Source organism: Saimiri boliviensis, chromosome 3 (assembly GCF_048565385.1).
Source record: "Saimiri boliviensis isolate mSaiBol1 chromosome 3, mSaiBol1.pri, whole genome shotgun sequence".
Classification (NCBI taxonomy): Eukaryota; Metazoa; Chordata; class Mammalia; order Primates; family Cebidae; genus Saimiri; species Saimiri boliviensis.
Genome location: NC_133451.1, coordinates 21,457,904 through 21,483,012, shown reverse-complemented (window position 1 = coordinate 21,483,012; position 25,109 = coordinate 21,457,904). Strand labels below are relative to the sequence as shown.

Below are 25,109 nucleotides of genomic sequence, written 5' to 3'. Positions count from 1 at the left end.
GTGTGTGCCACCATGCCTGTCTAATTTTTGTATTGTGGGTAGAGATGTGATTTCACCATGTTGACCAGGCTGGTCTCAAACTCCTGACCTCAAGTGATCTGCCCACCTCGGACTCCCAAAGTGCTGGGATTCCATGCATGAGCCGCCGCGCCCGGCCCCATCTCTGTCTTCATTGCATAGATTTGCTGTTCTTGTATAATGCTGTATATTTAGTTACTGGTATTTAGTGGCATGCCTCCCCCGTTTACTCTAACTGCTGACATACAGTTGCCTACTGATCAGTGTGTTTGACTCTCCAGTGTTCATCCTACGCCTAGGCCACCAAGGTAATTCAGCATCTCTTCTAGCTATTGACAGAGTCTGCCCTAGTCAGTAAGAGATTAGGAGCATAGCAGCCTACTCTGGGGTTTGGAGAAGGATTTCCTAGCTTTGAAGGAGAAGTATGAGAAGAAAGTGTTCTTTTTTATGACTTTGCGCTTGGAGGTGATTTTCCGAACCTGGGATACCATATTGTGAGTGAGGCTCAGCCTGAAGGCACAGTTGCATTCTGAGGATGGTGGATCTGAGAGATGGATGGAGCCAACCACCAGCCCGATTTCTTGATTGTTGGTAATGCCAGAGCATTGCTTTTGTGATTGTTGAAGCTGTTTTGAGTTGAGGGTTCTGATACTTGGAGTTAAAGGCATCTTACCTGGTATACTTCATGTTCTTTCCTAAAGGAGGTCACTCTTTTGCCAAGCACTTAAAATATTCCTTTAGTTCTATTTAAGCAATTCTTGTGCTTTTTTTTTTCATTTATGCTTTAATGATCCAGTGTGTTCACATTTAGCCATACATCCTGAAGTCAGACTCCTGTTTACTAGAGAAGCTGTGGGTTAGTTGGGGGGGGTTGGGAGGGTGGAAAGGGGATGTTAAACAAGAGAATCTTACTATAAATATCTTTTGGCAATACCTGCTTAATATGGCTGTTATTAAATGTTATATAATATGTCAAGACTTTTTTATTAAAAAGTACATATTTAAATTATTACAGTACTCAGTTATTCATGAGAGGTATTTCATAGAAACATATGCAGTTCATCATTGACTCCAAATTGATGTACTGCTTTACCTAAATCAGTTCCTTGTGGATGATGTTTAAAATCTGAAAAGGAAAACGTATGTTTTTTTTAAAAAATGGATCTGACATTATATATTTCTATTTACAGAGCTTTTTAGCTTACGCAAAACAAGTCAGAAACATAGAGGTTGAATTTTTTCATAAAATCATCTTATCTTCTTGAAGTGAGGGTCAGCTCGGGAGTTGCATGGAGGGAGATAGGAACTAATAAGTCAAGCCTGATGAGTAACTTTATTCCTGGGACATAAAACACTGGGGATTAAAAATTTGATTATGAAAATTTTTAAACATACAGAAGAATTGAAAGGGCAATGCCATAATCTTTCATATTACCAATTTACTGACCCAGATTCAACAATTCAGTAATTATTAACAACATGCCATCATTTTTTCTTCTGTATTGGAATATGCCTGCACATGTTTGGTGAATTATTTGAAGGTCAGCGGCAGACATCGTGACTATCTACTTTTATGGAGAAATGTAAACGATTCTGAATGAGATACTGCATTCTCTACATTCTCTGGCTTTATGAACATCCTTGTAATTTTGTAGCCAACCATAATTTACTAAAAATATTTTTATTGAAAGGTTAATGTAATTCTGTCTCCCAGCCTTGGTGTGTTCTTTCATTCATTAACATATCCATCCACACATTCTATATTGAATGTCTCCCTCTCGCTGAGTGGAGCAGACCTTGCTTTCTTGGAACGTGTGGTATTTCAGTAAAGACAGTTTAACTGAGGTCCACTTGATACAGCGTGAGAAGAGATGCTGCAGGACAGGGTGCAGAGCTCTGATGTTCACAGGTATTTTTCTGAAGGAAGGAATGGAGTTTCATCCAAGGTCTCAAGGATGTGTAGGTGAAGAGGGATGGAGGTGAAAGTGTGAGTTGGAGGAGACTGAGATGTGTTCAGGACAGGGAGTCACAAGTGCAGAGGTCTAGAGGTGAGAGGAAATACCCTTTGTAGAACCATCTTGCCGTATGACTGATATAAATGAAGAAAGACAGGGTGAGTGTTAAGGGAAGATGCTGAGCAGATGGGAAGTGAGAATTGGAGAAGGAAAGGTGGGCAAGGACAGGACCACAGGTAGCCTTGGAAGTTACCTTAATACACCTGAACTTCCTTCTGAGGAGACTGTGGATCTTTTAAAATCAGAACAGGTTTAAATCAGAGCAGAGAGTTGGTCAGGTCTGTGTTTAAGAAAGATCACTTCAAATGGAGAATCAGACACAGGTGAGAACTTATGTGGTTTACAACCTGGGCTAGGGTGATGATGATGACCAGGACAGAGAGGCAGTGACTTTGAGGCCTAGTTGAAAGACTGGGTGATACCACATAAAATAACTTAGCTTTTCAAACATATGGAGAAGTTGAAAGAATATTATCTCCAGCAACACATGGCCAACTTTTCAGTGTGTTTGCTTTACCTGTTTCCCTATTATTTTAGCTATACATTTACTTGTTTTTTTTTTTAGTGAATCTCCACTGTCTCAATCAGAAAGATACACTTAAATCTTGGCCACTTATTACGATTGAGAACTTGGCCGAATTTCTTAATCTTTCTGTGTGTGAGTTTCCTCACCTGAAACAATGACACTGCCTCTTAGAGTGATTGTAAGGTCTTAATGATATGATTAAGTGATAGACAACAACTCACTGGATTTAGTGGTTTGTGTAACTGCACAGCCCAGAGTCACAGGTGGATTTCAGGCTTGGCTGGATGTCGGTGCTTACCATTTTTCTCTTTCCATCTGTTGGCTTCTTCAGATTGTGGCAAGAGGATCATTAGCAGCTCCAGACTCAGATCTTGACTTCTTATCAAACCAGTGGGAATATCTATGCTCATCCCTCCCTCCGCTACAAGTCCTAGGTTTAGTTAGATCAAAGTCATATAATTACTAAGGCTAGGGTATTTGAAAAATCTGGAGAAGATTGATCAGGTGTCATCCCTGAAGGGATGGTGTTGAAAATTTGGGGGCACGACCTGTACAATATGGAGAAGTAGAGGTGCTTCCACCTCAAAGCAGTGGAGAAGGCTGACACCCCAAAAGAGAAAATCTAAACATTAAATAATTGATAGCAATCACTAGTGTTATTACTATTAAATTTTGGAACCTTTGATAGTTGCAAACCTTTCCTACTTTGACTCACTGTAGAATTTTTGAATGTTTGAGTGGCTTCTGGTCTACACCTTTCTGCTCTTTATCCTCAGAATGGAGTTGGCAGAGTTTCCTTAGGTTTCTGCTTGGCCTGGGCACTGGTGAGTTCACAGCAGGGAACTTACCCTCTGAATAATATTCCTCTTTTGTTGAAATTGCTACACCAAGGACCATCTTCTTACTCCAAGTTAAGAGGAGAACTTAAAAGCTGGTTTGAAGTCCGGAGAGAAGGATGGGATTTGTGAGTTTACCTGATTACTAAGACCTTTTGTGACCATTTAAATGTATTTTGTGAAGCTTCCTGACTTCTTCAGATCTTTTCAGATACTTTATTTAGAAAATGGCTTAGAGGCCAGGGTGCAAAAAGCAAAAAAGTTAGGGTAGCTACCAGCATTGACAAAGCTGTTTTCTTGTGGAATATGAAGTTTTCAGAATCCTGATTAATGAAATACTTATTCCGTGATGGTAATCAGAGCATAGACTTTATACTGATGTTTAATGATCATTTTGTTTTTTAAAATATCGTGATGTACTGGTGGTGGTGGTGGCAGGGGGTTCAGTTTTATTTAGGAAAACCTGGCTCTGATCACGGGAAGGTGGTAGAATTGCATCTCCAACCCTAGCTACTGAGGAATGCCTGTTAAAATGAGGATGAAATGCAAGAAAGACCATAGAATTTCTGGAAACCACAGTGATCCCAGGATTCACGGTTGCATTTCCAGAGCAATGTCCTTAAGCATTTCTAGTCCAGCCTCTATCACCACGTACTAAATATCACGTAAGTGTGGGAAGCCTCAGTGCCACTCACATCAAAAATGCTGGGCTTATGGTAAATGAGTGACAGCTGCTATTGAGCAAAGGGCCAACCTCCTCAGGATGTTTTTGTGAAATTTCTGGGAAATCTGTCCAGAAACCAACTTTGATGTTGTAACTTTTGCTATCCGGATGGAATGAGCCTGAGAAAAAAACTGGTGTGTTATGAGTCATGCCATATATAGCAGTTAGCTTTCAGTAGCTGGTGGGACAGTAAAGTTGAATGTGCCTCTGATTGGATGGAAGAAAACACATGAATCTGTGCTTATTGCCGTGAGACTTCCTCAGAGTCCTTTTCTGTGACATAGGTAGAGAAGGGATACCCACTGCTTTCTGATTTGGAGAGGATGGAGAAAGCAAACTGGGGATTTTCCTCTAAATAATTTACACTGCCTCGGCACAGGTGAGAACGTCCATGAAGGAGCAATTATTATTCGAGAGCCTAGCACAGTGGTGTGCTGACAGGCGGCACCAGTGGTCCAGGGTCCACTTCCAGGAAGGTCTTGTACATTTCAAGTAAGAAAGAGACTGAGGAACCCTGGAGATACTGGTTACCTTGGCTTGTACTGAGCATTTCTCTACGTGTCTGTCTGTTTCACCAATGGCATGTGCATCCTTAAATTGAAGAGTAGTGTTGGAAGCTGACACGTGGCTGTGTAAGGAAGGGGCAAGGTTGCCAGTGTTAGGTAAGGATGTCAGGAAAAGAAAAACTGAAGAGAGTTTCAGTTCGCCATCTGGCTTCAATTTCCCTGAGAGATGAGCAGAGGCCACTCTGGCTTCAGTAGACGAGGTTGTAGGTGAGTCCTGACAAACAGATCCAGCTGAGGGTGTCCCATAAAGCTTAAGTGTGCACCAGCCACTCGCAGGAGTGCGGTCTACGGAAGAAGGCTGTATTTAGACTGTTAGCTCTCTGCGGAGGTCTAGCCGAACACTTGTATAGGCAACTGGCGAGTCCCTGCCTGAGCCCAGCGACCAGGAGGGGAGCTGTAGCCAGAGCCTGTTTCCAAAACCACACGGGTAGAGGGATATGGCTGAGACAGTCACTGCTGCACAGTCACTGCTGCCTCCCACCCCCAAGTGGTCATGCTCTTGCCTGAACATGCCAGCATATTTGAGAAGAATGAGGATCAGTGGTGATTGCTATTAAATACCACGTGGTATGAAGCTTGTGCATCTTTGCTTTTATTTATATACTGTGGTTTATCACACATGTATTTTATATCCTCACTTCATAGAAAACCTAACCATAGCCTGGGCGTGGTGGCTTACGCCTGTAATTCCAGCACTTTGAGAGACTGAGGCAGGCAGATTGCTTGAGGTCAGGAGTTTGAGACCAGTCTGGCCAACATGGCAAAAACTTGTCTCTACAAAAAATACAAAAAATTAGCTGGGTATGGTGGCATGTGCCTGTAACCTCAGCTACTCTGAAGGCTGAGGCACAAGAATTGCTTGAGCCGGGAGGTGGAGGTTGCAGTGAGCCGAGATCACACCACTGCACCCCAGCCTGCGTGACAGGGAGAGACTCCATCTCAAATGACGACAACAACAAAAAACCAAAAAAACTAAATATAGAAGGCCAGGGAAGGGAAAATATATGACCAACCAAAAGACATGAATTTCAGAGTGTATATTTTGGAAGATGGTTTTAAAAAATTCAATTGAATGATATTTGTCACAATTGTAATCAGATTTACTTTGATATCCAAAGTATGGCATACTAAGGAAGAAATTGATTGAAGTTCCATGATAATTGTGGAGTTGAGTAATATTACATCACATATTTCTTTTATGGCATATATTTTTATTCATATAGTGACCAAAACAAAAGGCTTTGGAACCAGATTTGTCAAATTCGAATTCTGACTCTGCCATTTACTGCTGGGCTGATCTTGGACTTAACCATTTTGGCATCAGTTTCCTCCCATTAATATTCTAATTTTTTTTTTTTTTTTTTGGTATAGCAGGTAAGTGTAGTGTGCCTGAATACTTGTTACAGTGTTGATATGCAAATAACTTTTATTTTATTTTTAACAGGGACCTCCGAAACAATCTTATTAGTAGTATAGATCCAGGTGCCTTTTGGGGACTGTCATCTCTAAAAAGATTGTAAGTGTTTGAATTACTTGCTTATGAATTTGAATTGTTCCTTGTATAAGTAGCTGTCAACTTTAGCATGATGAAAAATGGACATTTAATAATTTTTAGAGCTTCACTTGGCCAGGTTCCGATAGAGAAACAGAAAGAGGTGAGGCGTGGTGGTTCACTCCTGTAATCTTAGCACTTTGGGAGGCCGAGGCGGGAGGATCACCTGAGGTCGGGAATTCAAGACCAGCATGGCCAACATGGTGAAACCCCATCTCCACTAAAACTACAAAAATTAGCCAGGCGTGGTGGCACATGCCTGTAGTCCAAGCTACCTGGGAGGCTGAGGCAGGTGAATCACTGGAACCTGGGATGAGTAGGCTAGAAGGAGCTGAGATCGCACCACTGCACGACAGAGTGAGACTGTCTCAAAAAAACTAAAAGAAAAAGAAAAACAGAAACAGTATTTTATAGAAGTCGCTGAGAAGTGATTAATTTGCACAGCCATTTGGTTTGTTTGGTGGTGAATGACTGTGTTCCTCTTATGCTACTAAAATCATTACCATGTCGGCTTTGCCAGCTGACATAATCTGTAGATGATTTTCAAATGACGAATCCATTCAAACTGTATCCACTGTAACTGCTATATAAACTGAGGTACCTTTTAAGTAATGATTTAAGATCTTGCCATTTTTATGTATATCTATGTATTAGGATTTTAAAACCTAAGGACCAGTTTTTATTGCTTCTGAAGCTCAACAACTCCCTTGTTTCCTCTGTGAAGCTCCTTTGACAGTTGCTGTCAGAGCAGGCCCACATTTGAGAAGTGGCTCCACTGAAGCCATGAGGACTGTTTCTCCATGCTTTACCCTTTCGGAAAGCATTTACTGAGCACTGGCCACTTACCATGCCTTGACTTCTTTGGAAGGTCTTGAAGACTCTTACGTAGGGGGGTTACATAATATAAGAGAGGAAATATAATTCTCCCTCCACCCTTCTAGTTTCTCAGCTTGGACTTCTGACAAAAGGCAGATTAATAAGAGAAAAACAGAAGCTTATTGTCATGCATATTTCATATATACATGGGAGAAAACTCAGGAAAAGAGTAACTCTCAAAAGAGGTGGCGTAGAACTCTGGCTTATGTAGCATTTCAACAAGGAGCAATACATTTTCAGAGAAGTGCCAAGACAAAGGAAAAAGACCTTGAGTCTCTTAAGGGAAAGCAAATTGTGGGAAGGCAAATATATGGGAGACTAAGGGTAGATAAAGTCTAATTAGTAATGTTTGTTATGTAGATTCCTTTGGTGCCTTGTCTAAGCTGATAAGGGTCTAAAGCCCTCTCCTGGGAGGAACTTTTGTCCTTTCTGGTGGAGAGGGGAGAAGAGACACCTTTGTCAATTTATGTCCTGCTTTTAGTCAGATAGGGTAGAGCAGAGAGCTTTTCTTGTGTCTATCTGCTTCTTTTCAATTGCCTGTAGCTCAAAATAATCCTTATGTCAGCATGACATGTTTTTGGGTGGCATGCTCTGCTGCCCTTCAGTCGTTAGAGAAAATACATCTGAACATGCACACAGGCGCTGTAACAGGTAAAGTCATAAACGTAACCTGCTAGGGAAAGGAGAGAGCACTTGCAATGGGAACAGCCTGTCAGGAGAGCCACTGACTTGTTTAGATTTGAACTTGGTCCTAAGGGGTGAATATGTATTAAAAAGGCCTTCCAAACAGGGTGGACGCAGGTGTGCAAGAATGTGTCTCTTGGGACAGAACTTTTTGAATATGGAATTGACATGATCAGATTTGTATTTCAGAATATTTCTGATGGCAGTAAGGAGAAATTGTATACGTGTAGGGAGACCAGGGACAAAAGATCAGGGAGAGAGACCAGATATTTGGTTTTATTTTCCTTATAATCACCCCTTTGGCTGGCTCTATCTCTTGTGTTTTGGGGGTTCTTACATACTACTTTAAGTTTTCTTTTTTTCTCCCTCCAATGTGTGTATTTTTTGTGTCTTACTGGTTTTCTATAGTATTTGTCTAATAACACTGGGTATGGTTGCTTTTAGTGTAATTACGCTGTGTCTTAAATGTTGACATTGACTTTCCATCCTAATACTTTTGACGTCTTCTATTTTATTTAGTCATTTAAAACCTATTTCTTTTTTATCAACTTTTTAGTTCAGCGGTACAAGTTCAGGTTTGTTGCATAGGTAAAGTTGTGTCATGGGTGTTTGCTGTATAGATTATTTCATCACCCAGGTGTTAGGCCTAGTACTCATTAGTTGTGTTTCTTGATCCTCTCCCTCCTCCCACCCTCCTCCCCCCAAAAGGTCCCAGTGTGTATTGTTCCCCTCTATGTGTCCATGTGTTCTCAACGTTTAGCTCCCGCTTATAAGTGAGGTCATGTGATACTTGCAAAACCTATTCCTTTTTATTGTCAAATCCAGTTGTAGAAATTGGTCATGCTGTTTTTGCAGAAGATTTTTGTTACTGTTTTTGCAAGTAAAATACCTTTCATCTAAAATCTATCATCTGTAGCTTTCCTCCCATTTGTTTCTCTTAGGCAGTCTTAAGGGTCAGAAGTCTGTAAGATTAAGAATGGTAGGAGTTAAAGGATTTTCTCTTTGTCTTTTAAAGTTAGTTACAATTTGAATCAGTAGGGGATTTTAATACCTGTAGTTTTTGCTGGGGGTGAGTGGTGGTTTCCTGTGTTTATCAGTCTTTGCCTGCATTCCTTAGAAGCTCAGGGGCATCTGGAGATCTTGCTATTAATCAGTTTTCTTCTCTTCCACTTATTTTGCACTTTATTATTTTCCAGTGGAGGCTTTTAATGAAACAATTTAGAAAAACTGGCTGGTCCGGGGTAGGTGATAGTGGAGACTGGAGTTCTAGGTAAGGAAGAGAAGAGTTATAGGAGGGTGGATATTAGGCGTCAGATTGCATGGGACCACACAAGGTTTAACATTCAGCACAGGCGCTGTCAGCCAGGTATAGCAGCACAAAGTGGTAAGGCAGTGATTGGCATCAGTTCAATTCAACAAAAATTCATAACATCTATCCTGTGAGCCCAACTATTGATTCTCTGGGAAACAATTTCATTACAGTTATACTTACTTAAAATGGTACTTAGATATTGATAATGGGTTTTTATTTGGATTGAGAATCAACTTAAATTTGTTGATAAAACAAAAGAGAAACTGATCTAGGATTCATGGAAGGCTCTAGAACAAGGCTGTGGAGACACACAGGTAAGTTAGGAACCTCTTGAGGGGTTTGCAGTCTAATGGAATTGCAAACACCGACCAAGAGCCTGGATATGGAATTGAAATGCAATTACAAAGAGATGAAGCAGTAGCTAGAGTTTAGCTGCAAAGTGTCTTGGACGTTGATAGGCCTCAGCTACCTAGACACAGGCAGGGGATATGGAGCATGACCATAAACAGGCTGTGCCTCCAGACACAGGGTCACTAGGGAGTGGAGGGCAGCAGCAGATGAGCATGGTTTATAGCAGTGAGTCACTTTCTTTGTGTTTCTGTATGTGCCCGGAGCTAGTTTTGCACCCATGTCAAGTAGGAAGCAAAAGTGTAGGGGCTGTGGCCTACCCTGTCAGAAACTCTGGGGCTGCTGCTAGGTGATCTTTCTTCAGCCATCCCTCCCAGGGATTCCGATATGAAAGTATGAGAACTTTTATAACATTTTCCCCTCCAATCTGTTTTTCCCTCGGTGGGAGGAATGTGAAATTACACTATCAGACAGGTCCTTTTCTTATCCCCTCCCTCTGTGTTCCACACTACTGTAGTCACAGCTTTTAGGTAATAGAAATGTTGATGCTGATTATCATATCTCTATGCTGAGATATAGGTTGAAGAAAATGTGGCTGTTAATAAAAAGCAGTTTCTTCAGGATGTTTTAGATACTGCAGACTGTCTTATATTCTCCATCTAGTTCTTTATCTTACAGGGAAAATCTCTCAAGCACTGCCATCCAAAATGAATTTTAAAAATTCTTGTTCAGGAGTATTTAATGTAATTACTGATACTGTACCTGCCATTGCCTTAGTGGTCTTTCATTGCATTACATTTAAGTAGTCTCTTGTGTTCTTGCTTAAGAAGGTAATTGCCATTTATAATATTCTTCCCACTAGAAGATACATTCTTAATTCCAAATAGATGACTTATAATTAGCTTAGGATACACAACTTGCAAGCTGAAGAAGTCCTGTATGTAAACTCAACGGCATATAAAGATATTTGGCAGTAGTAATGTTTGCTAATTGCTTATAGATACATACCCTTTTTCTTATGGGTTCTTAAGTCATTAATTTCAATTTTGCATCTCCCTTTACAAGCCTCACATAAAGTATTTTTGTTTTGATACCATGCCTTTGCCTTTAGTTTATAGGTAATTTGAATTAGGAAGTTGAAGTGACTTTCTGAAGAATATACTATCAGAAGTAGATGAAACCTAGATCCATCAGTTTCTTTTGTTCATCAACAAATTTAAGTTCTCAATCCAAATAAAAACCCATTATCAATATCTAAATACCAATTTAAGTAGGTATAGCTGTAATGAAATTGTTTCCCAGAGAATCAATGGTAATTGCACCATTTAAAGCTCAGAATTGAGACAAGATTATAAATAGAGCCCAGATATGCTATTTTAAGCAACAATTTACAAGATGATGCCTAATTTTCTTAAACAGTGATATCCAGAAAGTAAAGGAAAATCAACTGGAATTTTTAAAAAAAGTCCCATATGATTAAATACTTAGGAGCTACAGAACAGGGACAGATAAAGCCTTGTATTGCTTAAGATTCTTTGATGAAAAGTTGCTGTGAGAGTGGGAAGGCAGAATTGTGAAATTACTGAAGACCAGGATTACTTATCGTGCTGTATTAGGCTTCTCCAGAGAGAGAACCAGTAGGAGATATGAGAGGGGATTTATTCGGGAGAATTGGCTCACATGATCACGGAGGGAGAGAGGTCCCACAGTAGGCTTTCTGCAGGCTGGAGGGCCTGTGAATCCTGTAGCATGGCTCAGCCTAAGTCTGGAGGCCTCAGAACTGGAGAAGGTGACGTCGCAGTCCCCAGTCCAAGGCCAGAGGCTTTTGTGCCATGGGAAGCACATTGATGTGAGTTCCGGAGTCCAAAAGACAAAGAACCTGTAGACAGATGTTCAGCAACAGGAGGAGAAAAGGTATCCTGCTCTGGAGGTGAGAGAGAGAGCAGAGAGAGACAAGCCCTCTCTTTTGCCTGTTTGTCCCAGTGGGGCCCCAGCTGATTGGATGGTGCCCACCCTTGTTGAGGGTAGGTCCTTTCTCTCTCTGCCCACTGATCCCATACCAGTTTCCCCTGGAAACACCGTCACAGACACACCCAAACCAATGCTTTGCCAGCCATTGAGGCCGCTCAGTCCAGTCAAGTTGACACCTAAAATTAACCATCTTATTTTAACTTTTGAAATCATCAAGAAAAAAAAATGAGTAGGTATCCAATTCAAATGCTATGTTCTTAGAGTTTCTGGCAAGACTAATACATCTTCTGCCATTACCAAGTACACAGTTTAGAATCCAACAGTTTTAGTTTGAAATGGATGGTCTAGATCACCTTACTGAAGAGTAACTCAAAGAATGTGTAATTCTCTATGACAGAGAATAATAGGGATATTGAAGGAAATACAATGAAAATATTTTTGAAAGTTTGACTTACGGAGCTTATTCTAATTATTTTGTCAGAATTCAAAGTGTGATGAATTATTCCAAATCTAACAACCAATAAAATTTAAGATTCATTTTTTGAGGGTTTTCTTGCATACGACTTGTTAAGTTCACTGAAAACAGTGATGAAAGTCATGCCATTCCAGGTGAAAGTTACAGATATTGTCTGTTGTTATCTTCCAACATAAAGTTTTTACTTTTAAACCGGTGCAGGCCTCTGATTAAATGTAAAAAATGAAATTGTGTTCATGGTCCTTGGTGTCAAGCAAAGTAAATGAAGAAGAATAGAACAGAATCATAACTAAACCTTTTACATAGGTAAAAAGAAAACAGTTTCATTGATTGAGGAGAAGTAAAAAATATTTAGAAGGTAGCATTTAATAGAAAATAGAAATGAGGAGTGATTGCAAAAATAATTGGGCCATATCATAGATATTGTTAAAGTAATTTGGCTTGGAGTCTAAATGATAGATCTGTAAACTAAAAGCTAACACAGTTGTTTCTTTCATTATAGTTGAAACTTCTGAGTATTTAAGGAATAAAGTTAGACAGAGAGTGGTATTTGCAGATGTTCTTGAGGAAATGAAAGTTCCATCATTCTAATAATTTGCCCTTTTCTCCATTGTCTGTCATTTATTGGCTGAATTTGGGCTCAGTTCTCCAACTGCCCCAGCATAATTAACTGTGTAGGTCATCTAAGGGATTTGTATTGCAGGCAGCAAGATAGATTGAGTTTCATTTTTACTACTCCAGTTTTATCTTAAGTAATTTTGCAAGAGTAAGTGCTTGAAATATAGAGGGCCCTATTGAGCAACATTGAGTCTGTGTGTGCCAGCAGTAGGTGAAAGCAAGGATCATTTTCGTCCTCACTGCCATCCTTATCTCACTTGAGTTGGGTAAATATCTCAAAGATGCTAGAATAAAGGTCTTGTGCGATACCTGGGTGCTGTTCTTGAATATTGAATGCATGAGACCTTCATTAACCAAGAGAACTAATTGAAGACACTTTTCCATCCTTCTCCTTAGGGACCTGACAAACAATCGAATAGGATGTCTGAATGCAGACATATTTCGAGGACTCACCAATCTAGTTCGGCTGTAAGTACATCTTTTCTTTCCCATTAAAAGATAAGGAAGCATTTGAGCCAGTACCTAAATACGTATGAAACCTAAGATATGTTTAATTATAAGTAGCAACTGTAAGGCTTTTAGAAGCCGTAAGGAACAAGGAGCTCACAATGTAATAATGGGGATGTAATGCCCTCAGAATATAATGGTATATTGTCACACCACCCACATGGACACATGTACACACACACCACATCACAGTGTAGTACATGCAACAGAGAGCATGTTCATGCTGAGAGGTACGATCAAAAGCTTTGCTAGTCTGGGAGAATTTCTAGGAAGTAGTAAAATACAAGCTAATAGCCCAGAAGATTTGTAGAGATCTGGATAGTTAGAAAGGAAAAGAAGCCAAACCAATGATACATGGAGGTGGGAAGGAGAACAAAACCATTTGTCAAGGGGAAGGCTGGTGGACTTGGAGTAGAGTAACCATTTGAATTGTGCCTCTGACCATGTGATTTGGGGGAAGTTGTTTGACTTTTTTGAACTTTTCTGTTTTTCACCTACAAAGTAGGATTAATAGTACCTCAAAGTTATTATAATGATTATTTAAAATTTAAGTCATCTATATCTGTTTATTTTTATTATAATTTATATAGAATATAAATGTGGAAGAACTTTTTATAAGTCATCAAGTATGTTTTATCTTTTTTTTTAAGTAAATAAGTTTCTAAGCCAGGCGTGGTGGCTCACGCCTATAATCCCAGCACTTTGGGAGATCGAGGTGGACAGATCACTTGAGGTCAGGAGTTCTAGACCAGCCTGGCCAACATGGTGAAACCTCATTTCTACTAAAAATACAAAAATTAGCTGGGCATGGTGGCACACACCTGAAGTCCCAGCTACTCGGGAGGATGAGGCATGAGAATTGCTTGAACCTGGGAGGTGGAAGTTGCAGTGAGCTGAGATTGCGCCACTGCACTCCAGCTCTGGGTGACAGAGCAAGACTGTCTCAAAAAAATTAAAAATAATGGTAATAAAAAAGAAGTTCTGTTTGGGAGTAATTAAACATAAGGCTGATTATTTATAATAGAGCTTTATTTTGAAATGTATGAAAAGTAGACAGGGGCTTAGAACTGATTAAACAGTAGGAAGCCAGTGAAAGACATTTATGTTGGAATATGGCGTGAAATCATGTTTTAGAGGCAAGCAGTCTGGGAATAGGGTTCCACATGAAATGCCAAATGTGGAGTGGAAGGTCATTGTAAGGGGTGTCTACTTGCGATTCTTTCTCCCTGTGGGTTTTTAGATTGTTTCTTGTATTTCAAGTTACCTTTGAAAAACCAATTAGGGGCTTAAGTGATATTATTCTTTCATCTGTACAGTAAGGAAGGAGACTTCAAATCAGTGATTAGAGTAGAACAGAATGTTCCTGCTTCGTAGGAAATTTGTAACTGTTTTCAGTGTGTCCTTTCATTTTCAGGGAAAGGTATATGGCCTGAGATATATATAATTTATTTATTTATTTTTAAATTAAAAAAAAATTTATTGCATTTTAGGTTTGGGGGTACATGTGAAGAACATGCAAGATTGTTGCATAGGTACACACAAGGCAGTGTGATTTTCTGCCTTCATCCCCATCACCTGTATCTGGCATTTGTCCCCATGCTATCTCTCCCCAACTCCCCACCCTGATTTTTGTTTTTAAGTAAAAGACTAATTTCGTGTACAACTTTACTCATGACTTGCAGTTAGTTAAATTAATTGCATCTTAACCCCTTTGTAAGTGCCTTGCAAACGTTTCTATGTCAGTGCTTTTTAAAATTGCTTCTTGAGATTTTTGCATTTTTGCCTTTGAGGACTGCGTTAGAATTGACAAAATCATACATTTATAAAGGAGGCCTTTGTTCTATGTTTGGGTAGGTATGACTGAAGTAATGAAAAACAAAATCGTAAACTGGAATCTACTATTTTGTTGGTTTTTAGTTTTAGATTGATTTCTAGCTTCGGCCTGGGGATTTGACACCACATCAACAAATGTTCTTTAGGCAAAAGAGCTGGTGGGACAGGAGCGAGGGCAGGTTGCTATTTTCTTAGTGTTTTCTTTGCTTCCTTTGTCAATAACAAAAATTTTTGAAAGGTCTAGGACTTGGGTTGTCTTTTACACTTTTACCAATTATCTGATACCTGTTGTGAGAAATTTATACACATGGAACACAATGAACATTATCCAAGTAAAACATTAAAACATAAAAATAACATTGCCAAGCTTCCCACTTTGAGATTTGATTGATACGATCTTATAGCTCATGTAATAAGATTTTTGTGGCTTTAAATTTGATTTATTTTTATTTTTATATAGACTTTTGGGGTACAAGTACAATTTTGTTACAAGCATAGATTGCATGGTGGTCAAGTCAGGGCTTTTACGGTGTCCATCACCTGAATAACATACATTATACCCATTAAGTCATTTCTCATCCACCCTCCTCCCACCCCTTCATGCTTGTGATTCTCCACTGTCTATCATTCCTATCGTGGATATTCTAAATGGAACAGTCTGTGGCATATACAGCAGTATACCTGGCTTACATCTTTTAAATACTTTTTTTAAAGACAGCATGGCAATTAAAGAAACGACTTAACATTCAGCATTGCATTTCAGTGACATTGCTTACCATAACTTGGGTTGATGTAGGTCTAGAGCTGTGGATCAGGAAACTTTAAGTGTTTTGCATGGGCTGCTACTGTCCCCAGATTTTTGAGCTCTTGAGCCAGTATGTGGGTTGTGAAGGCTGATAACAGCTCAGATTTCAGATGTGGAGAATAGCATTTTCTCAGTCCAGTGAGTGGAAAAGAGAATCTGATTAAGAATGGAGCATGCAGTACATTTCTTAGATTAGGAATCAGAGATCTTCCTCTTGCTATTTCCCACCCAAAAAAGAAGGTATATAATACGAAGTAATTCTAGAGTGGATCACTGTCCCCAGCTTTTCCTCTGGTAGCTCTTCAGTTGGGGACCTCAAACTAAATGGATCCCTTAGCCAAGGAAGTTGAAATCTGAGGTCTCTCAGTACGTTGATGAGACCTTGGTGGACAGCCTAGGCATTCTCGCCCAGATTTCTCATCATTTTAGAACAGGTCTTGGCTTTGGAAATTTAAGTTAAGAATTTTTTTTTTTTAAAAAAACAACCCTTTCTTTAAGTGTGTCAGAGGCCTTAGTAGACACAGGTGGGGTGGGATTATAAAATTAATTAAGTCTATATATTGATCTCTGCCTTTGCTGATGGAGAAGTTCTCTTGAACAATCTCAGAGAAGTATAGTCATACTTTTAAGGCTTCTCACTTTGTCCTGCTGTAACAGTAGACATAGCTGGCAGACCAAATGGGGAGCCGATAATGGACATCTGTGAAGCCTGTGTCTTTACTTAGGAGGTTAATTTCCAGAGAAATTGTCAGGAGATCTACAAACCCAAAACTTTTCAAATCATCTTTATGATCAAGCTAATACCTGTATATTTTCCTCAATAATTATGCCTTTAATATTTCCCTATCAGAAATATATGTATTTATAAGAACTTCCCTTTACAATTTCCTTTATATAAAAACATGTGTTGTGTGTGTATGTATTTTATATATAAATATACGTATACAACTTATATGTATGTATATGTATAAAGAACTTCCTTCATATTAAAAAAAGTGGATGTTATTGAGTAATAAAATCATATGAATGAAAAATTAAATTTCCCTTCATCACTTCAGTCATATCATCCTGAGATAACTTGTATTAATGATCTGGTGTGTATATACGTATGTACACACACACACACACACACACACACACACACACACACTTTTTTCTGTTATACCCAGAAATGCATAGAAACGAATACAGGACTCTAAAAATGCAACTCAGTTTAAAAATAATTTGCCATCATATTAACATCTTTTTAATAGAGTACATGTTGATTTAGTTCATGCCTGTCAGTGCCTACAGAATATTCTAGGTGTAGAACACACTGTAACTTAGTCAGTCTTCTGTAGACGGAGATTACAAATTGAATTTCATTTTCCCCTCTTTTACCAAATCTGCCCTGATAAAGGCTCTTGTATAACAGAAGATGCATCATATATACATGCAACTCTTAAGAATTCAAATAATTATCTATCTAGCAAAACATAAGTAAATATAGTCAAATTAAGTCAGGGTAAGAAACAGCAATGTCTAGGCACAGTGGCTCACACCTGTAATCCCAGCACTTTGGGAGGCCAAGACAGGTGGATCACTTGAGGTCAGGAGTTTGAGACCAGCTCGGCCAACATGATAAAACCCCATCTCTACTAAAAATACAAAAGTTAGCTGGGCATGGTGGCATGTGCCTGTAGTCCCAGCTACTCCAGAGGCTGAGGCATGAGAATCACTTAAAGCCGGGAGGCGGAGGTTGCAATGAGTCACTACACTCCATCCACTGCACTCCAGCCTGGGCGACAGAGTGAGACTTGTCTCAAAAAAAAAAAAAAAAAAAAAAAAAAAAGAGCAGGATGGGAGTGGGCGGGTAACTCAACTGCTACTCCATTCTGTGAGCTTATTCTGACATGGGAGCAGTGACTTTGCTGGTGTCGTTCTCAATTCCCTCTTAGTTTTATTTATTTATGTATTTATTTGGTAAGCATCTCAGAGCTGGACTGTGATTGTAATGTTTTAAATGTGTCATTGTTTACAGTCTCCAAATCCAAGCCAGTTACTTCACTTATGTTCAGCCATACAAATAGCAGTCTGTTCCAACACTCAAGGAAAAAAGAGTTTGCATTGGGATTTACTGAGAAGATGGCATGTCTTTCTCTAATGTCCCTTCCTTTGTGATTTCCAGGGGAGATATCTAATAATATACATATTAGAACTTATTGGTAGCCGGGCGTGGTGGCTCACGCCTGAAATCCCAGCACTTTGGGAGGCTGAGGTGGACGGATCACAAGGTTGGGGGTTCAAGACCAGCCTGACCAATGTGGTGCAACCCCATCTCTACTTAAAAATACAAAAATTAGCCAGGTGTGCTGGCATGCACATGTAATCCTAGCTACCTGGGAGGCTGAGGCAGGAGAATTGCTTGAACCTGGGAGGCGGAGGTTTCAGTGAGCGGAGAGTGAGCCATTGTACTCTAGCCAGGGTGACAGAGTGAGACTCTGTGTCAAAAAAAAAAAAAAAAACAAAAACAAAAAACAAAAAACAACAACTTAGTGGTTGCTATAAGATGCAATTCTTTTTTTTTTTTTTTTTTTTCCTGGCAGACAAGAGTTTTACTCTGTCACACCCAAGTACAGGCCAAGTACATCTTGGTTCACTGCAACCTCCACTTCCCAGGTTCAATCAGTTCTCCCACCTTAGCCTCCCAATAGCAGGGACTACAGGCACACCATCATACCTGGCTAATTTTTGTATTTTAAGTAGAGGCAAGGTTTCACCATGTTGGCCAGGCTGATTATTTAAACTCCTGACCTCAGGCAATCTGCCTGTCTTGACCTCCCAAAGTACTGGATTACACGTGTGAGCCACTGCACCTGGCCCAGTTCTTTTGTTTATACTTAAATCCTTCATTTGTAGGATAGATGTTTATTTCCAATTTACTCTTATGGAATCTTGCAAACATTTAAAGAAAATCAGAGACAATTGTAAATATAAGGAATGTCTGTATCCCCATTCAGTACTTTAGTTTTACCTGTCATGTCTTGTCTTCTAACCTGGATTATTTTAAACATATTCCAGTAATGATGTAACTAAAATGAGATAGTTTCATAAATATACACAATTGTTGATTGTAATTGCATCTAAGTTACTTAAAGTTTTTTTTTTTTTTTGAGGTGGAGTCTTGCTCTGTCGCCCAGGCTGGAATGCTGTGGCTTGATCTTGGCTCACTGCAACTTCCACCTTCCAGGTTCAAGCAATTCTCCTGCCCCAGCCTCCCAAGTAGCTGGCATTATAGGTGCTTACCACAACACCCAGCTAATTTTTGTATTTTTAGTAGAGAGGAAGTTTCACCATGTTGGCCAGACTGGTCTCGGACTGACCTCCAGTTATCTGCCTGCCTCGGCATCCCAAAGAATTGGGATTACAAGTGTGAGCCATCACACCTGGCCCTTAATTTTTTTTTTTTTTCTTTTTTTTTTTTTTTGAGATGGAGTCTTACTCTGTTGCCCAGGCTGGCGTACAGTGGCATGATCCTGGCTAACTGCAACCTCTGCCTCCCAGGTTGAAGCGATTCTCCTGCCTCAGCTTCCAGAGTAGCTGGGATTATAGGCACACACCACTATGTCCAACTAATTTTGTAGTTTTAGTAGGGATGGAGTTTCACCATGTTAGTCAGGCTGGTCTCAAACTCCTGACATCAGGTGATCACCCGCCTTGCCCCTCCCAAAAATGCTGAGATTATAGGTGTGAGCCACCATGTCGGACCAAAATGTTTTTTATCTTTTTTACTTACTTAAAGTGTCATCGTGATTTATACTGCCATGAGCGTAGCTTTCTCACAATTCACAATTGGTATCTGCTCTGATAGGCCAAAAAAGAAAAAAAGGAAAGAAGACATCCCGTTCCTTCTTCTTTCAGTTTGCAAATAAATACTCATTTCTGTTTAAGTTCCTAGGTACTTCTTTTATGAGACTCAATAAATCCAGCCTTTTTATTACAAAAAAAATTATAAAACATATATAAAAACCAATCCCGTGTTGTTCTTCTTGAAGGTCATTGTGTATTAATTTGTAAAGTGTTGGCCATTGTGGGATATTAGGTCTTTGCATCCAGGAACATGTTGCTACAGGTGTCCCTGAAACAGCTGACCTCTCCCTGATCTGTTCTTTTCTCTGTCTCCACTTGGAAATCCATCTGCCTGATGGTTACCCTCTCCCACATATGAAGGATTAAGCCCAGATTCCAGAGGAGAAGTTGCAGGTCATGGGATTTCTATCCCATCCTCTGCTGTGATCCACCCCCTAACTCATTTCTAGAACTCTAGGTCTAAATTCTGTCTGTTCTTAACACCACAACAGGCATAGAACAGATCCTATGGTGGTTGAGCATATGCCATTTTTCCAGAGCTCTCAGCTCATCTTAGCATTAGAAGTTCCCTGAAGGTGAGGTATACATCCTGAGCCATCAGCAATTGCTGAGCACGATTTATATGCCAGCATGTTACTGGCTGTCAGAAGTGCCTGCACACACAGGTCCTCCTCCACCGGCTCCAGAGCTCATAGTCCAGTATGGAAGAAATACTTCGGTCAAATCCTTTTATGTGTAACAAACAACTCAAATTGTAGAATAGGGGTTTCTGAATTCCATTCATTCAAAACGCTGTAAGGCTCAGGTTATGTATTGAAACCCTCTAACACAAGAAAAAACTAGAAAAGTGATTTGCCCAAGAGTAACGTGGTGTTAATCCCAGTCTCTCATTTTAAGCCCTGAACTCATTCCTCCCTCCTTGTGTTTTTCTGTCATGTACAGTACGCTCCTGCTGCTGATCATTGAGGCCATCTTTTTCCTTTTGTCATTTTTTAAAGTTTTAATTATTTGTTATTTTCTATTTGTTTTTACATTTTTATTTGCTGCCTCCTTGCTTGCTTGCTTGCTTTTTTTCTTTTCTTTCTTTCTTTCTCTTTCTTTCTTTTCTTTCTCTCTTCTTCCTTTCTCTTTCTTTCTTTCTTCTCTCTCTTTCTCTCTCTTTCTTTCTTTCTTTCCTTTCTTCTTTCTTTCTTCTTTCTTTCATGACAGAGCCTCACTGTTGCCAGGCACCAGGCTGGAGTGCAGTGGCACAATCTCCGCTCACTGCAACCTTCACCTCCTGGGTTCAGGCAATTCTCCTGCCTCAGCCTTCTGAGTAACTGGGACTACAGACGCACACCACCACACCCAGCTAATTTTTGTATTTTTAGTAGAGACGAGGTTTCACCATGTTGATCAGGATGGTCTCCATCTCTTGACCTCATCATCTGCCCACCTCTGCCTCCCAGAGTGCTGGGATTACAGGCTTGAGTCACCGCGCCCGGCCTGCTTTGTTAAATTAGATGCGAGTGAACACTTGGGGTAATTCTAGTGGGAATTCAGAAAGGTATCTTTTAGGTTCACCTGATATGTGACAGAAAAATTCTTATTTAGCATTAATATGTTTTTTAATAATTGTATTTATTATTTTGTATAAGGTGAAGAATTATTTTCTTCTTTAACCTTGGAGGAAGTATTTACTAATTGCTCTCTCTTTATAAGCATTAAAATAACTTTCATGACTTCTTTGTAATATTATTTAATGACTGTAGGATGCTTTAGAAAATAAAAAATAGGATAAAATGATAGATACTTGTATATTTAAAAAGTGGAATTATTTTCTTTTTTTCAGAAACCTGTCGGGGAATTTGTTTTCTTCATTATCTCAAGGAACTTTTGATTATCTTGGCTCATTACGATCTTTGTAAGTAAGAATTTTCTCTTTTGATTTTCACATCTTTTTGAAAATTAAAAACATTTATTATATGGTTTCAGAGACCTTGTGAGGAGAATATTATCAATTTTCAAAAGTTAGAATCTCACTTGAGATTCAGTAAGCCTGAATAATGTAGTTTAGACTAGGACAGCCATTTTCTCCTTAGGATACTGTTATCATTCTATATTTAGAGTAAGTAAACTGGTAATTGTTTCTTTTTAACTTTTTTTTTAAATTATAAAATGTTATATTGTTGGACTAATTAAATTTCCAAAGTATAAAATATCCCTTCCTATGAAGAATTTGTTAGAATATTTTATGCTTTAGGAATTAAATTTTATCCTGTAAACCCACCCTCCCACCTCCGACTTAAAATCAAATTTACAGCTTATCACTGATGTTTCTAGGGATGTTTATTTAGAATGCCTACTTTATGAAATCAGTTTAAGTTCCGATTTACACAATTTTTTGTAGCTTTAGACTTAATTGATTTTTTTTTTCCGGACTGTTTTGTTAGCCGAGATTGCATAGAAGTTACTTTTGAAAGTAACGCATTTTCAGATAAACCTTAACATATCTCATACTATAAATTATCCTAAGTTTATTGGAATTACAGTTAAATGTAATGTTTTTCAAATTTTCATTGTGAGTAATTTACATGATTGAGTATCTTTCTTCCAGGGAAAGAGTTTTTCTCTCCTGATTCCTCTGTTCACTGTACCCTGACTTCTCCTCTCATCTCTATTTCTTTCCTACAGCTATCATTTAAATCTCATTTAGGAGTCTTCCTTTGGATGTAGCTAATAGGTTAGGAGCCCCGACTAGCTCCTCACCATCACAGCAGGCATGTGTATGTATTTCTGGAGTCACTTCGGCTCATACTCCATCTTGTTTCTCTTTGTGGAACCCTTATTCTTATCCAGACTATGTTTGAGTGGAAACATTTCCCTTTGGCATATTTAGTTGGCGCAAGCCAGCCATTTCTGCAAAGATTAGGAAGTAAAAAAGAGAAAAGATAGTCTGGCTTTTGAGATCCTGGGTAGCAGAAACGTGGGAAGTATATTCATTACCCAGATGGGGAATATTGCCAGTGTTTTTACCTGGTAGTGTTAGGAACTGACCAGAAGGTGGTGCTTAGGCATTAGGAGTCTGTTTTGTCCTCCTTCTGGTATTGTTCAAATTTATTTTCTGTGCTGTATTCCCTCAGACCCCCTTTCTTTTTTCCTTATTCTTTTTTGCCAAAACTGAGGTGGTGAACCCTGAGCTAACACTCTAGCTGTGTTAGAAGCACACACGCTTACATTATTGCACTTTGTTGATTTATTTTTATAGAACATGTTGCATTCCATTTTACCTATGCTTACATTTTGATTATTCTGTTATATGATGCCCTCCATATCGGCAGAAACAGTGTCCTGCAGTTATTTTTATTAGCTGGACTTAGCAAACGTGTGGCATGTGAATAGTCAGCACCTAGTAATTATAGTATTTAAGAGATTTTGTGCTTGTATCTCAGCTCTGTTTATCCTTTTTCCTTCTTGTGCCCAAGTGCCAAATTATAAAGCTTTTTGCTTCATCTAAAGACATGCCTTTACTATCTTTTACATCAAAGCTGACACAGTCTTCTTTGTATGCTTTTGATTTGTTGGGTCTTTGTCTCTTACATTTGTAAATATCTATGATGTCACTTGGTGCATAGCAGAAAGGGGTCAGAAACAATCCCTGTCCTAGGGGAGCTCACAGTTTAGTTAGGCATACAGAATATAACCATGGAAAACAATCTGTATTGCTTGAGGTTGCTGTTTCATTGCCAAAATCAACAGAGTTTGTAGGCATTTAGGCCAAGAATATGGCAATGATGCTGGAAAATTGAGGATGGCTTCAAGATCCAATATTAATGCCACACACTACATGAGAAATGGGTAGAAGCTTGATAGACAGGATTGGGATTTGGTATTCCAGAACCATGGTGTTCAGTAGCTTGTCACATAGAAGAGGGATATCTGCCAAAGAGTCTTTGCCTACCAAATTTCATCCAAAACAGAAACCCGGGATCATCTAGGAACCGTGTTAGGGTCCAACACTCTGCATTTCAGCTCCCTGGAGAAGAACTGTAACTAGTCGATGGAATGTACTGTAGGCATGGTATGGGTGAACAGTATTATGCCTGCCACCAGAAATGTAACCCAATATAAAACAAAAGTCCTATTTAATTTTACTCACAATAATCTCTAAGTTGTATTTGGATATTACAGGGAATTCCAGACTGAGTATCTTTTGTGTGACTGTAACATACTGTGGATGCATCGCTGGGTAAAGGAGAGGAACATCACGGTACGGGATACCAGGTGTGTTTATCCTAAGTCACTGCAGGCCCAGCCAGTCACAGGCGTGAAGCAGGAGCTGTTGACATGCGGTAAGGGAGAAATCCAGATGGAGAAAGCATTTGCCATATTTTGACTTCCCACCGGGTTTTTCTTGACAAATATTAAGATTTTCTTTATACTTGGACAGAACTAGTATGCAGCCATTAATCATTATGGATTTGATAATATTTAGTGTATGCGAACAATTAAGCCAGCTAGATTAAAGGACATTTTTTTTTTTCCAAATTGGTCTTTAAAGTTGCTGTGTTTAGGTTCCCAACAGCTTTCTTTATGCAAAGCAATTTCAAAGAATAGATTTTCAAATTTTCTATCAGTTGTCATCTCATGAATTTGTCAGTAGTAACACAATCTCAGGATGTACAATCCTGTTTGTGGGTGGGAATGTGAATGTGAATGTGAATGATACAGCCTTTTTGAAGCAACAGGTTTCAGTGTTCTTAAAAGACTGATACAGGCTGGGTGTGGTGGCTCATACCTGTAATCCCAGTACTTGGGGAGGAGGCAGGTGGATCACCTGAAGTTAGGAGTTCAAGACTAGCCTGGCCAACATGTGAAACCCTGTCTCTACTAAAAATACAAGAATTAGCTGGATGTGGTGATGGATGCCCGTAATCCCAGCTACTTGTGAAGTTGAGGCAGTAGAATTGCCTAAACCTGGAAGGTAGAGGTTGCAGTGAGCAGAGATTACACCATTGTACTCCAGCCTGGATGACAAGAGTGAAACTCTGTCTCAAAAAAAAAAAAAAAAAAAAAAAAAAATGGTGGATACAGTTAGATCTAGTAATTCTGCATCTTGTAGTTAGTTCTTAGGAAATGGTCAGCTGTGTATGTAAATCAGACTCTGTAAAAGCATATCCTAAATTCTCAAAAATAGGGGATTGGTTTAATTACTTGTGACATATGTGTTCAATGAATGCAACTATTGAGAATCATAATTTTGAAGAATATCTGAGGGAAATGACATATTTGCCATGTGTTAAATGAAGAAAGCAGAAAAACACACACCTATACACTCAACCCCGTAAAACAAAACCAGTCCTAAAATGATGAGGGGAGGTTCCAGTTTAGTCTTTGTTTTGAAATTACCAATATATCATATTTGTTTCCTTTTCTCTTTATTATTATTTTTGTATCACAAGTAAAATATGATCACTGAATGAAAATTAAGATTTGTGGACGGCCGGGCGCGGTGGCTCAAGCCTGTAATCCCAGCACTTTGGGAGGCCGAGGCGGGTGGATCACGAGGTCGAGAGATCGAGACCATCCTGGTCAACATGGTGAAACCCCGTCTC

The 25,109-nt window shown here is 39.3% G+C and overlaps 1 protein-coding gene across 1 annotated transcript in view; it reads left to right on the top strand.

Annotated features, from left to right (window-relative positions):
• Window positions 1-25,109, top strand: part of ADGRA3 (adhesion G protein-coupled receptor A3) — a 128,653-nt gene that overhangs the window by 44,188 nt on the left and 59,356 nt on the right. Inside the window, exons 3-6 of the mRNA XM_039468361.2 lie at window positions 6,130-6,201; window positions 12,918-12,989; window positions 21,347-21,418; window positions 23,686-23,846. Coding sequence (XP_039324295.1) covers window positions 6,130-6,201; window positions 12,918-12,989; window positions 21,347-21,418; window positions 23,686-23,846 — 377 coding nt within the window. The remainder of the gene's footprint in view (window positions 1-6,129; window positions 6,202-12,917; window positions 12,990-21,346; window positions 21,419-23,685; window positions 23,847-25,109) is intronic.